The 12,992-nt window shown below is 56.0% G+C and overlaps 1 protein-coding gene across 2 annotated transcripts in view; it reads right to left on the reverse strand.

The window, feature by feature from the left end:
• Positions 1–12,440, reverse strand: part of CXCL12 (C-X-C motif chemokine ligand 12) — an 18,309-nt gene extending 5,869 nt beyond the window's left edge. For both annotated transcript variants that reach the window (XM_044420228.1, XM_044420226.1), the window contains exons 1-3: positions 12,362–12,440; positions 9,297–9,414; positions 2,104–2,190 (exon numbers count right to left, since the gene is read on the reverse strand). In XM_044420228.1, the coding sequence (XP_044276163.1) occupies positions 2,104–2,190; positions 9,297–9,414; positions 12,362–12,434 (278 nt within the window). In that variant the 5' untranslated portion in view covers positions 12,435–12,440. The remainder of the gene's footprint in view (positions 1–2,103; positions 2,191–9,296; positions 9,415–12,361) is intronic.
• Positions 12,441–12,992: the final 552 nt, after the last annotated feature.

Genomic DNA, 12,992 nt, shown 5'->3' on the forward strand with positions numbered 1-12,992 from the left:
GAGAGAGAGAGAGAGAGAGAGAGAGAGAGAGAGAGAGAGATAACCTGCATGTAAGAAAGACAGGGATGGTGGGGGGTGGGGGTGGATGAATTGTGTTTGTGAGAGGGAGAGAGAGATTTGAACTACCTCTGGTCATCCTGTCCTTTGCAGGACAAGCATAACAAAAATATACCTCTCAGTTAAAATACCGAAGTTAAAACATGTGCTTTGCACAATTTCGGTAAGACACAGTGGAATGATTTCAGGGAAAACCACTGGTTTCCCTCGCTAGCAATCCTGTGTGCCAGCTACCCAGAGGCTTGGCCCGCTGCAGAAGTGCCCAGGTGCTCGGGCGCATGGCAGCTGCCTGGAGCAGGTGTATTTCCCGGCAGGAAGCGTTCCCGGCACACGAAGCCAAGCGTGGAGCTTCCCACCCCTGCGCTCCTGCCACATCCTCAGCAGCTCTCCCCTCCCCAGCCTGAGAAGCTGAAACAAGCTACAACAGCCCATCCAAAAACATTCGTTTTATTGCAGAAAAAATAGATTTCCATATACAGTTGACTTTAATCATCTTAAAAACAGGCACTTTTGTTGCTAGTATATATGTGTGTATATAATATTTGAAATACAGTGTTAGTACAAGTGAAACATAGAGGCTATTGATACTGATACATTACTATACCTGTTGATATTTGTTTAACACACAGTCCCTTCCGGGTAAGGCAGTTTTGTGGTTCTAATAACACCATGGCTGCAATTTAGCGATATAACCTGACGGACAGCAAGTGTCCTCAGAAAGAAATTTCTTTGGGGCGTGGCAGAAATCCAGCCCAGTGCAGATAGGCGAATTGGTTCACAGGTGTGCCCCCAAAAGGGACACCTGCTTCATACCCTTTTAAAACTAGACTTCTGCAGAGATGCCTGGTGCATTGTCAACAGAGGACATTCCTGCAGTGGTAGTGCAGTGTACAGGTATGTCACACCTGTGCTACCTGGTATTGGATTAAGCCTATTGTGCTTGACATATGTGGGGCCAATTTTCCCCAATTTTAGAAATAAACATCTTGAAGATCTCTGCTTAAAATTGGAATGCAAGTGATTATTGGGGTGGCTAGCAGAATTTTAGCAGGTGCAATGAAAGCTGGTTTGGCCCCAGGGCAGCCAGAGAAGCATATACAAGGGGTTCAGGAAAGGTTGCGTGTGAGGTTTACAACACTGAGACTGTGGCATTAAACTCTTAATTGGAGGCAGCCATGATTGTCCTCAATTTCTGGACAATCTAAGGACATCCCCAGGAGAGGAAATATTCTTGGCACCCAGCTGACATGCCACATTGGCAGTGAACCATCGGATTTTAATAGCACACAAGTACCGCTGTTCCATGGCCTCTCAAGCACTTTGTTTGGAAGGTCACTTTGCAGATTTAACCCAAGAAAAGAGGGAATAAGAGAGGCAAAGGGGATGTAAATTTCAAGCAGACTCCTGTGGGAGTGTAAGATTTAATGAAAAGTTGCCTCTCCTTGACCTCTGCTGTTGTCCTAAACCCTTTCTTCCAGATTTGTCTTATTATGAGCATGGTGAGCATTAATGGAAACCTTCCCCCGTACCTTAAATTATTTTGCCTGCGGGATTTATCTACAGCAACAGCCAGGTCACGCTTATGGCAAGTGCCCAGCACCACAACTTGAGTGCTGCCATGCAGGGCACCACAATTGTGCCACTCCACAACACGGGGCATGTGGGTCAGCTTCATATCAGTGCTTATCTAATGTGCAACTGACCTTCCATGTGTGGATTTTGCTGGTCAGGTCATCTGCGAGTACCAACGGAGGGTGAAGTTACATTATTTACATCCCTTGTGACAGCTGTTTTAGGAGTAACAGCATGCTTGCCTTTCCGGGCCCAACTGCAGCCGTATTTCTCTGGCTCCAAATACTGAAGTCCCTGCGCTCACCCAAAGGGAGCTAGGACCTTTCCCAAGCAGCAGAATGAATTGCAATGGAAAAACCTGCCCTGCAAACCTCAAGTGAGAGGCATGTTTCATTGAAAAACTGATCCATCTGATTAGAACTAGACCGTCACCCAGGGTATTTTATCTGTAAGTCCTTTTGTTTCTTGGCTTACTTTTGTAGGTATCTCTCCAGATACTCATGAATCCACTTTAACTTGGGATCAATGCAGATCTGCTTGCTGCTATTTTTCAGTCTTGCACTGCCAAAAAGAGAAAAACAAGAGAGAGAAGACTCGTTGAAGAGAGAATAAAGGACTGAGGAGGGAGCACTGCCGAACTGTTCAGTTCTTCTGTGAAGAAATCCAGTAAAGGGTGCCTGGTCCTGATTGCATCACACAGTGAAGGAAGCGTCCGATTTTGGCAGGTCATGCCTGCACTCACTAGGCTTCTGTATTATCTTTGGATCAAGCCCGGCTCCAAGGTAAATCTGCCCCCTGTGAAGATACCTGGACTGCTTCTGAAGTAAAAGGACTGGGGCCACACCAAAACAGGCTGACCCCCAAGCTCTGTACTTGTTTCTGAACTCCCTTTAAAAATAGATGCGTGTGTGTCAAATTTCAAAATTCCCCCATTCCCTGAAACTCCTCCAAAACTGAAAACGTTAGATGGTTGGGTGGTGGAGTAGGAGGAGGAGGAATATCATTTCATATCCAACAACTCTGGTTCCATATCAGGGAAGGACTCTTCAAACATGAGACTTTCGGGAGGACATCACAGGCACATACCAGAAGCTGTTTTCTGCTCTTTGGGATGGTGTGTGTCCAAAAGAGGCACCAGGCAGGGTCTTTGTGGTTCCTAAAACCATTTGAGAAATGGGACATGGTCTGCTTCCCCACTACTCTTAAACAGAGCCACAGAGCAGATCTAAACTGCTCTGCTCTGAAAAGGGAGGCTGAGGGCCCCACATTGCCCCTGTGCCTGAGATGAGAAAGGGCTGGCACTCTGAGCACTTGTGATGATGTCAGGTTTTCTTAGCCAGAGGAGTCTGCAAATGAGCTCACAGAATGCAACACTCAAACAATGCAACACATTGGAACAGCAGTATCAGAACTACTAACACAAAATCTGTATCCTGAACATTCCTTTCCTTATGTCCAAAAGCAAAAACCAACCAGCAGGAATGCCTGAAGAGGGCAGCAATAAATTTAAACCTTATCAGGCTTCCCAGGCGGCAGGGATGGGCAGGCAGCAGATAAGGGTGGTTGTCCTGGCTGGAATAGCCATCCTCCTCCCAGAGCGGGGCCTCCAGAGCGGCAGCCCTGGCAAGGGCTACGTCTCCAAGGAGCAGTGTGGGTAGGATTGCCAAAAAGAGGGACTGCATCACCCAGAGAGAGGGCAAACATGGCACTGATTTGCACAACTTCCTGTACGGATAGAGGCAGAAGTCTATTTTGCAAATTTCAGAGTAACGGCCTGTCACCAGTATGGCCACTGGGTTCCTGTAGAGCAGAAAAGGAGTGGTTTGGCGGAAGCTGGTGGGGCTCTGCTGAACTGCCCCATTTGGGAAAGAAACACGTTCCCCGGGGTCTGTTGCAGTGGCTGGCTCCACACTGTCACAGCGTCATAATGGCAAACACATTATGCATATAACAGTTGTACAACACCGCGCCCCCCCCGGGGCGGCACTGTTCACACATAAATGGCTATTGCGCAATTAACTCTCTTACCTCCCACGTTCACACGTTTGGGGGGCAACTACTCACAAGGAGCCCCAGTGTGCCTCCGCCTTCACCCCAAGTGGTGGCACGCGTCCCATCAGCCTCTGCAGCCGGGAGCCAAGCCAAGGGCACGCCAGTCCCGCCAGCACTGCCCTCCTCTCCCAGTGGCCCATGGGCTCCCCTGGGCACGTTCTCGGCCAGCTGCTGCTCCTGCCCTCCAGAGTACCCACCTGCTCGTCAGAGCGGCGTGGCTGCCCCACGACTGCCACTCCCTGCCCTCTGACGCCTGCCCAGATCGCTCACCTTGCCTGCTGCCTGGTGGTCCACTGAGGTGCCCGTCTCGCTTGCCTGCTCTCCGTCCCCTGCCCCCGCACCCGTAAGGCCTGCCTTCTGTGCACACACGCCGCACCGTCTCCCTGCCCGGCTATTCCAGAGCAAGCCGACCGTGCGGAGTTTTGCCCCTTTTCTGGAGGGAGGGAGGGAGGTGGAAAAGGAGCCCTTCCTTGCACAGTTTCTGCCCTGGCCAGAATTTGGCTTTCTCCTCTGCGAGGGTGGGGAACTTACTTAAATGGCTAAACAAATTAAATAAGGTGCATTAGATACAGTTTAAAGCTCATTAAATAAATAAACTCATTTAAACGTATTTCCTCTTAGGAATGTTAATGGGTGTTTGGGGAGACTCTCCTGGCGGCGCGTCTGGTGCTCCCTTGGACGCCAAGGTCACGCCGTGGAATGCGGCGATGGCCAGGCAGGAGGCGCAGCTGCCTGCGAACGCCCGTCCCCCGGAGCAGGGCCTGCCCACACCGTGCCAAGCGCCTGAGCTGAGGGCAGCGGGGCGAGCGGGAGGAGGAGTGGAATGTGGGCGCAGGAGCAATCCGAGCCCCTCGGCCCGCTGCGGCGGCAGGATGCCGGCACCACGGCAGTTCTTTCCTGCCACCATGGCATCCTCGCAGTGTTGTCCAGCCGGCCGGCTTTCCGCACGGTTCCTGGATGGCTACAATGGGGAGAGAAATGGAGGAGCCCCGGGGCAAGTTTTCATGGCCTCTGAAAGCTGGAGTTGCTCAGGCAGGGCAGGGGGCACACTGATGCTGCGGTTCACGCAGCCCCGTTGGCAGCGTTGCGCAGACTGCCGGCTGGTCCACTCCCGCGGGATGGGGCACTGCTGCCCAGCCCCCCACGAGCATGGGCAAAAGGGTCTGCCCGTGCCTCCCCAGCCACCTGCTTCCTGAACTTCCGTCATATAAGGAGGGCACAGGAGGCTGCAAAAGGGAGAGGAGACAGCACTGGGCTCCCGTCTCCGAGCAAAGCCAGGTGCCGGTAGGTTGTACCTCCGACCGCAGCCCCAGCCCTTTCCCCTCTGGCTCCTCCCTCCCTCGGAGATCTGATTTGTGGGGTGCGTGTGCCATGGCCCCATGCGTTGCTCAGCCTGGGCTCGCTTTGTGGCAGCCACAGAACTGAAAGGACAGATTGGGTCTGGCTTGCTTTTCAACAGCGCCAGGACAACATTTAATAGGACAGACATGCGTGGGCACCCTGTTTTGGACTGGGAGCCAAAATCCTGGCTGAAGCTGCCTGATCTGCAGCAGCACCGCATCCTGCAAGGTAAAAACCGGATTCCCTTTAGCTTTCCCTTGCAGCCTCAGAAAATCTGCTCAGAGTAATTGTTTGCTCCTCTGTTCTTTCAGTGGCTGGGGTGGGAAGGCGAGCAGAGCGGTGTTTCTGGAAAGGCCGGGATTGTATGTGCTCATGCCCTGCACATGCACAAGAGCGTTCCACTCTCATGGTGTCTTCAGACAAGGCGTTCGCCTGCCCCATGTGTAGGTTTCTACAGGCGGCCCAGATTAGGTGGGGACCGATTAGCGCAAACAGCAGCGCTGCCCCCCCATGAGAGATGGCGCTGGACTGGCGCCCCCTCTAACGCCCTTCTCTTCCATCTTTCTGGCCTGGCACAACTTTGTCTTGGCTGCAGCTGCATCACTGCCTTGCTACCAGTCCGCCTGCCGGCACTGTTGACTTCATCAAGCCGAGGGTACATGCCTGAATACTTCACCCCCCCACCACCTTCAAAAAAAAAAAAAACAAACACACGGAGCAAAGACTAATTTCCCAGAGGGCCCTCCTCTGGCCACCTCCTGCCACCCACATCCTGGCCCTGGACTCCGGAGAGTCCCACTGCTGCTGCTGCTCCAGGAGGAAGGCGTGGAGGTGAATTTCCAAACCATTCAGATTCAAGCCCTCTGGTTCCAGGGAAACAGCTCCAAGTCGTAGCCCAGGGGCCCTCCTGATTGGAAGCCTGATAGCTGCCTCAAACTAATCCCCTAATCTCTCCAAAGGGACAGTTTTACAAGTTTTGTTTTGTTTTGGAGCCCCGCGGTTGCTCTCACACTCTTCTGTGTGCGAGAAAGAAAAGAACCGCAGACTCAACATCGTTTCTGCTGTGAAAAAGCGAGCAAAGAGACAACGCATCTGCAGGCAACGGCAAGAAGTCATACAAATGTGAGGGTGCACGCGATTGTTCTCTAGCTCCACTGTCCTGGGCACCATCTTTAAAAAGAACATTCTTTTGGCATCTCTGCCTCGAGTAGCCCTCCTAAATTCCACTTTAATGGGGACTCCTGCACTACCGGAAGGCGATCTCCGTGAACGGCTCCTGACGGTGCTGCTGTGCGCCGGATGCACCCAGCAGACGTACCATCAGCCACTGCCAGGGTGCGGTGGTCCGAGGAACGGCTCCACAGTGGGCACACTTCCCATCACTCCGGGACCGTCTCTGGGCTTCGCAACACATGTGCACATGAACTAACCGCATTTATACGAATGCACCAATCTCTCGCTGAAAATGCAAATTCCAAAACAATCATGTGTTTCTCCTCCCAGGGAAATGGGGGCTGGAAGAAGGATGCTCAGCTGGAGCACGCGTGGAGATGGCTGAAGAATTGCATCCTGGCTGTGCTGCGATAGGCAGCGTCCACGCTGTGTGGTGCTGCCTAGATGGCCAACAGAGAACTCTCGCTTAAGTGAACTTAGCACTTGACTGGTTTAAAAATCTAATTATTTATTAGATTTATTGGCTGCCCAATTAGCTATACGTCTCTCTGGAGACTTACAGTACATTGAGTTGGCTTGGCTGGTTTTCCCTCCAACAAAAGCAAAAAAGGGGGATTTATTTATTATATTTATATCACACCTTTTTTCCTGGAAGGATCCCCAGTTGCTCATATCACCGTCCTTTTCTTCACTGTATCCTCACAACAGCCCTACGAGGTCAGTTCGGCTGCAAGTCCGCGGCTGGCCTGAAGTCACCCAGTGAACTTCTTGGCCCAGTGGGGACCAGGCTCGGGACCGCCCAAGTCCCAACCCAGCACTGACCGCTGTGCCACAAGGGCTCCCAGAGCAGTTGCGGCAGAGGGAGGAGGACGCAGGCCAAGCGCCTCTCCGCCCGTCTCCACAGCCAGCCCTTCCCAGAAAAATCATGGTGCTGCCGCACGAAACAGACCTTTCCTGCAGCATCCCGGGGCCTTGGAAGCGCGACTGTGCCCGCGGGCAAAGCAGGCAGGGGCTCAATCGATCGCGCAGCCTCTCCTGCTGGGGCCCAAGCTTGGCTGCCCACGTGCCCCTGCCAGCTCCCCACCCTGTGCCAGCGTGCCTCGCCTTGCCAGGGGCAGGTGCCCGACCTCCCCACCCCTGTGTGCCCTCCACTGCCGCACCCTGGTTGTGCAGGCATGTGTCGGCACATTAGCACATGCCGCCCGTTTGCATCAGTGCATCAGGGGCTCCGAGAGCCACTGGCCTGGGTGGGGGGTGGGGGCGGGTTAGCTTGGGACTGTCTCAGCCCCCCCCCCCATCCTGGTTTTAGCACTGTTTGAGGTGTTGTCCACTTACTGTACGTTGCAGAACTGAGGGGGCGGCCGGAGCTTCTGAGCACCTCCAAACATCTCTGGGGATCCAGCTTGGAATGGGGGGGTTGAGGAGGTGTTCCCCAAAATGTAGCTTTGGGGAACACATCCCCCCATTTTTCTAAACCAGTAGAGTGTGGAAAGCACAGTTTGCAGCTGAATCCTTGCAGGTTTGGGATGGCCTCCTCCTGCCAAAATAGGGGTGGCCCAGGGGATGTCTCAGGGGCCCTGCCGTGTCCTGAGAGGAGGGGGCAAACGGCACAGCTGCCCCGCCTGTTAACAAGCTGTGCAAACCCAGCCAGTGGGAGGTTTTTAAGGAGGGCTTTGTGGCACGCCATGTACGTTTGGCTCAGCACTTCTTCCTTCCTCTGGTGTGTGGCTTAAGAAAGCAGCTTTCTTGTCCAGAGTGTGCCTGTCTGGCTTTGAAAAGGCCTTGATGGCCTCTGTGTGGACCATGCAGACACGGTGAACGGCTGCACATGATCTTGTACAGGATTCCACATCCTCATATATTTGTTTGTAGATTGTGCCCAAACCAAATAACATATTTTCAGCAATAAATCTAACCATTTGAATATGCAGTAAGCACAATTACAGATAACCGTAATATCAGTAAGAACAAAGCAGAAATCTTAATAAATCCATACAACTGTGCATAAAACCATGCAAATGAACTGAGTGCAACATTGTAACAGTAAAATGAGGGAGACGGAAAAAGAAAGAGAATAAAGGCTAGGGCAAGAGGAAGAACACAGTGCAGATAAGGGCAGGTAGCTCCCCATTCCAGTCCATCTGGGGTTATCCGCAATTTATGTTCGCCCATCAGTTGGTGGCCTTCCTCCCTTTCCCTGTTCTTTCTCTCCCTCTCACTGGAGGAGATTAAAATGGTCACTCTTCCTTCAAATCCGGGGGTCAAGTCTGGGTTACAGCTGAACGGGGGTTGCCATTGTCCAGGCCATGGGTTGTCTGAGATGATAAACCCACAGTTCACAGCACAAAGACAAAGTGTGGGTTCTCTTTGTGGGTTGTTTAGGGTTAATGACCCATGGATTACTAGTGTCGCTGGGTTCAAACTATGCAAAAAATGACCTATGGCTCAAAGGCAGCCCACACCGGACCCATATGCAACCTCTGCGTGTGTTTATTATTCGTTTAGTCAGCTTGTGTGCTGCCCCATTGGCCACGGGGCTCCTGGGTGGCTCACGACATGGTTAAAGCAATACACTCAGTCTCAACATAAAACAAGACAGCTAATAGATAATAAAATGACCTTGATAAAGCAAATAAAATATACATAATAAAATCAGTATTAAAATCGATCAGTTATCAGGTGGTCTGAATCAGAATGCTACTTAAGTATTACCGAAACGCAAAGCCCTGCCTTCGACGCGTTGTCGGCCAGCAGACAAGTGCGGATGCTCAGCACTTTGATGTTAGCTCTTCCACCAAGCACCCGCTCAGAAATATGCACCCTTCCAGTCACTCTTCCAAGCATCCATTAAAAACCGGCCGTGGCGGATGGGGACAAGGTGAGGGCAAAATGCCGATCTCCAGCAGCCAAGGCAGACACTGGCTCCCCCAGTCCTTGGGCCCATGCACCTGTGAGCATGCCTGGGCCCCATGAGTCTCTTGTGAACACAGAGCTGATCCATATATCATTAACAATACGAGTTCTTTTGTTAGCACATTCTCACGATCACTAACCACTTCCAAAAGGCACAAAATGTGCTGGAAAAACCTGTGTCGACTTACATAATCTGGAGAGAACAGCCGGGGATGGTCAGGATTTTGAGGTGCTTAATGTGGGCCTTGGCAATGTTGCTCTCGAAGTATCGGCAGGGACAGCGGTAAGTCAAGCTGATGGGCTTTCCTAGAGCACAACACAGAGAAAGAGTCAGATCTCCGGAGGGGATACGATTCCTCCCTGCCATGCAAATTACTCCAGGCTTTAATCCCCCTGTTTGTGGGTTTTAGGAGACACAAATGGGGCACAACGCTGGAATCGAAGACATCGAAAGGAACCAGCTAATTGTCTCAAGTGACTGGTAGCAATTAAGCAAGATAAAGGCTAGGACAGAAAAGCAGTTCACTGCCTCAGTGTTATTCCTGCCAAAGAATTTGACCTGGGGCCAAAAGAAAAGGCAGGCTGGGGAAAGAAGAAAGCTTGCAGCAACCCGGAGTGATCTGGACAGGGAGGGAAAAGCTAGCCGGGCCTTTCAGGATGCAGGAATTCATTGCACATCCGTGGAGTAGCCACAGAGTAAGGACGAGGCCGCAGAGGTGCCGCTCGGGGTTGACCCGGTCCTAGTTGTCCTTGCATCTGATGCTAGGTCAAGAAACACGGGCGCCTGCCCCACTTTCAAAACCATTAACTAGCGAGAAGGTGCTCCATTGCAAAGTCATTGCAACCTGAGGCCTGTTTCCTTGATGACCTTAAATGTCCTGCAGCTTCCAGATTCTGCAGTCAAAGATCTCTCACAACTGACTGCAGGCTGAAGAGATTAAGAGCCGCTTGACCCTATCCTCATGCTGAGATCTGTTTCTCACCTAGGACTTCATCTGGCCTGCACAGTTTCAGACGGGTGCCGGACAGCTTTTCCACAAAGCTTCCAGTGCTGACCTAGCGGGGAGAAGGGTTGGGGGCTCGAGGCCGGCTTTCCCTCCCATGCAGGCCCTCCTTCTGGATGCTAAACCAAGCCGCTCCGCTTCTCTGCACCCTCGGATTCCACCTCGTGTCCTGGGTTTCCACAGTTGTGTGGGAACTGTTCTCTCCCCTCCAACGGTGGCACATATCCCATCTGCCCCCGGGGCTGGGAAGCAACTTCTGTGTGCAGCGCCCCTGCCTGCACGGCCGTCTTTGGCTTTCCTTCTTGCTGCTCGGGGAAGTGGCTGCCTACACACTAGAGTAGCACCGTTACTCTAGAGGAGGACTGCGGGGGCGCACCATGCAGGCACACCCGCGCCTCCCTCCTGCCTTGCTCCACATGTGTCCCTGCCCTTCCACAGGGGCAGGGGCTGCTTCCCTGGAACCCAGGCGGCACCTGTGCAGGCGCCCTGGGACGCATCCTGCCAGAAGGAGCCTGTGGGCAGCTGCCTGGGAAGGTGCCTTGGCTGCCGGGAGGGAAGGACTGTGCTCGTTGCACAGCTGGGGGGTGGGGGGCACAGTGGGCCTTGCTGGCAGCCCTCTGGAATGCAGGGAACAAGATAGGAGGTGCCCCACATGCAGCAGGGCACCAAATGGAGGTTGCAGGGTGCACGGAGGCTCCACTGCGTGATAAAGGTGCATAGAATACCAAATCCATCCATCTCGTCCTGCCACGCATCAAATGAGCTTTGAGAGAGCTTTGGCCGCTGAGAGGCATAAGCATACGATGCATGGATGTGAGGAGGTGGGAAAGGTGCGGCGACAGTCCTCCTGTCACGCTATGCTCCTCCGTCTCAGTGCCCGCTCTTGGAAGTCCAGCTAGTATCAGTAGGATTACTTCTGCGTAAACACCAACTGCATGAATTCGGATGTTCAGCCATGACGGTGCTACGCGCAGCGAGCCGGCCGCCAGGGAATGCCGCGGGCGGGCGGGCGGGAGGGAGGCAGCGAGGCCGGTCGCGACGCTTCGGGGAGCGCGGCGCGGCGCAGGCCGGTCACCGAGCGAGTCAGCTTGGCTGGGCGAAGGCTGCACGGAAGGAAGCGCCGTCTTTTGGAAGCAGCTCGCAGGAGGACGCGTTTGGGCAATTCGGGGGCGAGGCAGGGCGGGCGCCAGAGAAAATCTTGCTCGAGAGCGCCCGAGTCTATCCCGGGGCGCGTTCCGCGCGGCGCCCGGGTGCCACTTGCGCGCTTTCCCGGAGTCCCGCCTGGAGGATCGCGCCCTTTCGCTGCTTGGCGGTGGCAGCCACAGCGGCATTTCTCGGAAGGCTCGCCCCCCCCTCCCCCCCTCCCCCCCCCCCCACATTTTCGGAGAGCCTCTGCCCAGATCTTGGAGAAATCCCCCCCGCTCTGAGCAGAGCACAGAGGCGGCCGTTCGCCGTAAGCTTCCGCGCTCCAAAAGTTACGGGCCCGGCCCGGAGAGCCCTCCCGACGACGGGGGAACGCCGAGGGCATCCGCGATGGGGAGGGGCGCCACGAAACGGCAGAGGCCTGGCGCTGGCCGGCGCCGCGACGCCCGCTCCCGGGGGCTCCTCGGGAGGGATGCCTGCGCTTCTTCGCGCGCCGCTGGAATCCGTCCCCGCTTGGCCTGGGCCAGCTCTGCAGAATCAGCCTCGTCTCCCGGTTCAGGGCAGCAGGGGAAACGCCGGGGGAGTGGGTCGCAGCCGCTCCGGCCTCGGGCGAGCCCGCGCTGGGGCCAAGTGGCGTCCCGCGGCACCGCGACGCTCGCGGGAAGGCTGCCCCGCAGCCGAGCGCTTCCCGGGCGCTAGCAAAGACGCGGCGCGGGCGCGTTGGCCGGCTTGCGGCGAAGCCCGAGGCAATTGGCATGGCTGGGCGGCGAGGGGGGCGGGCGACAGGCGCCCGGATGACACCCCACCCACTGCCTTCCTCCCGTTCGCAAGAGCGGCGTCCTCGGGGCAGCTCATGCATATCCCGTCCCTGCTCGCCTGGCGAACCTCACCGCTTCCCCGGCCTGCCTTTCAGCTTGAGCGATGCCCGCGGACCAGGGGGCCTCCTGTGGCGCTTCGCCGGGCACCCTCCGGGGCGGCTCCCCGGCACCAAATCCGCTCCTTGGCCCGCGGACCCAGGGGTGCCCGGCGGGAGCGCCCCCGTCCGGTCCCAGCCCCTCCCGTCCCGTCCCCGGGCAGGCGAGGCGCGAGCCTCCCGCAGCACTCACCCCTGGTGCTGCGGAGGGAGCCCAGCAGGAGCAAGAGCAGGAGGGCGAGGAGGGCGCGCGCTGTCCTGTCCATGGCCGCGACGCGCTCCGGGCCGCCGCCACCTCTGCTGCCGCCGCTGCTGTGCGCGCCGCTCTGTTTGGGCCGTCACTCGCCGCCTCCCTCCCATGTATAGCGGCTGGCGGGGCCGGGGAGGGGAAGGGGAGGGGGCTCGCCGCGGAGGAGGGGGAGAGGAAGGGGGAGGGGAGGGGAAGGGGGGAAGGGAAGGGAAGGGGAAGGGGCAGCCCGCTCTGATGGATGGAGGGCCTGCAGCCTTCCCTCGAGCGGGGCTGGAAGGCGGGCCAGAAGTGACGGGCGCCCCTGCCCTCGGCAGCTTCGGAGGAGCCGGCGAGCGGCGGGGCGGTTCGCCGCGCCGGTCCGAGGGGCCCGCGCCCCTCCTCCCTGCAGCGCCCCCGCCCCGCGCCCGGAGGCCGGCGGTGGCCATTGTCCCTGGATGCCGCTGCCGCTGCCAGAGGGCCTGCCGGGGTTTCCGAGGCCGGGTGACCCCTGCGGGGGCTGCCTCCAGCCGCGGCCGTGCACCCGCCCTGCGCTGCCTCCCGCGCGGAGCGCCGTCGGAGGACGCGCGCTTTTTAC

The sequence above is a fragment of the Varanus komodoensis genome, unplaced genomic scaffold, assembly GCF_004798865.1.
Source record: "Varanus komodoensis strain SLA01 unplaced genomic scaffold, ASM479886v1 scaffold11, whole genome shotgun sequence".
Taxonomy (NCBI): Eukaryota; Metazoa; Chordata; class Lepidosauria; order Squamata; family Varanidae; genus Varanus; species Varanus komodoensis.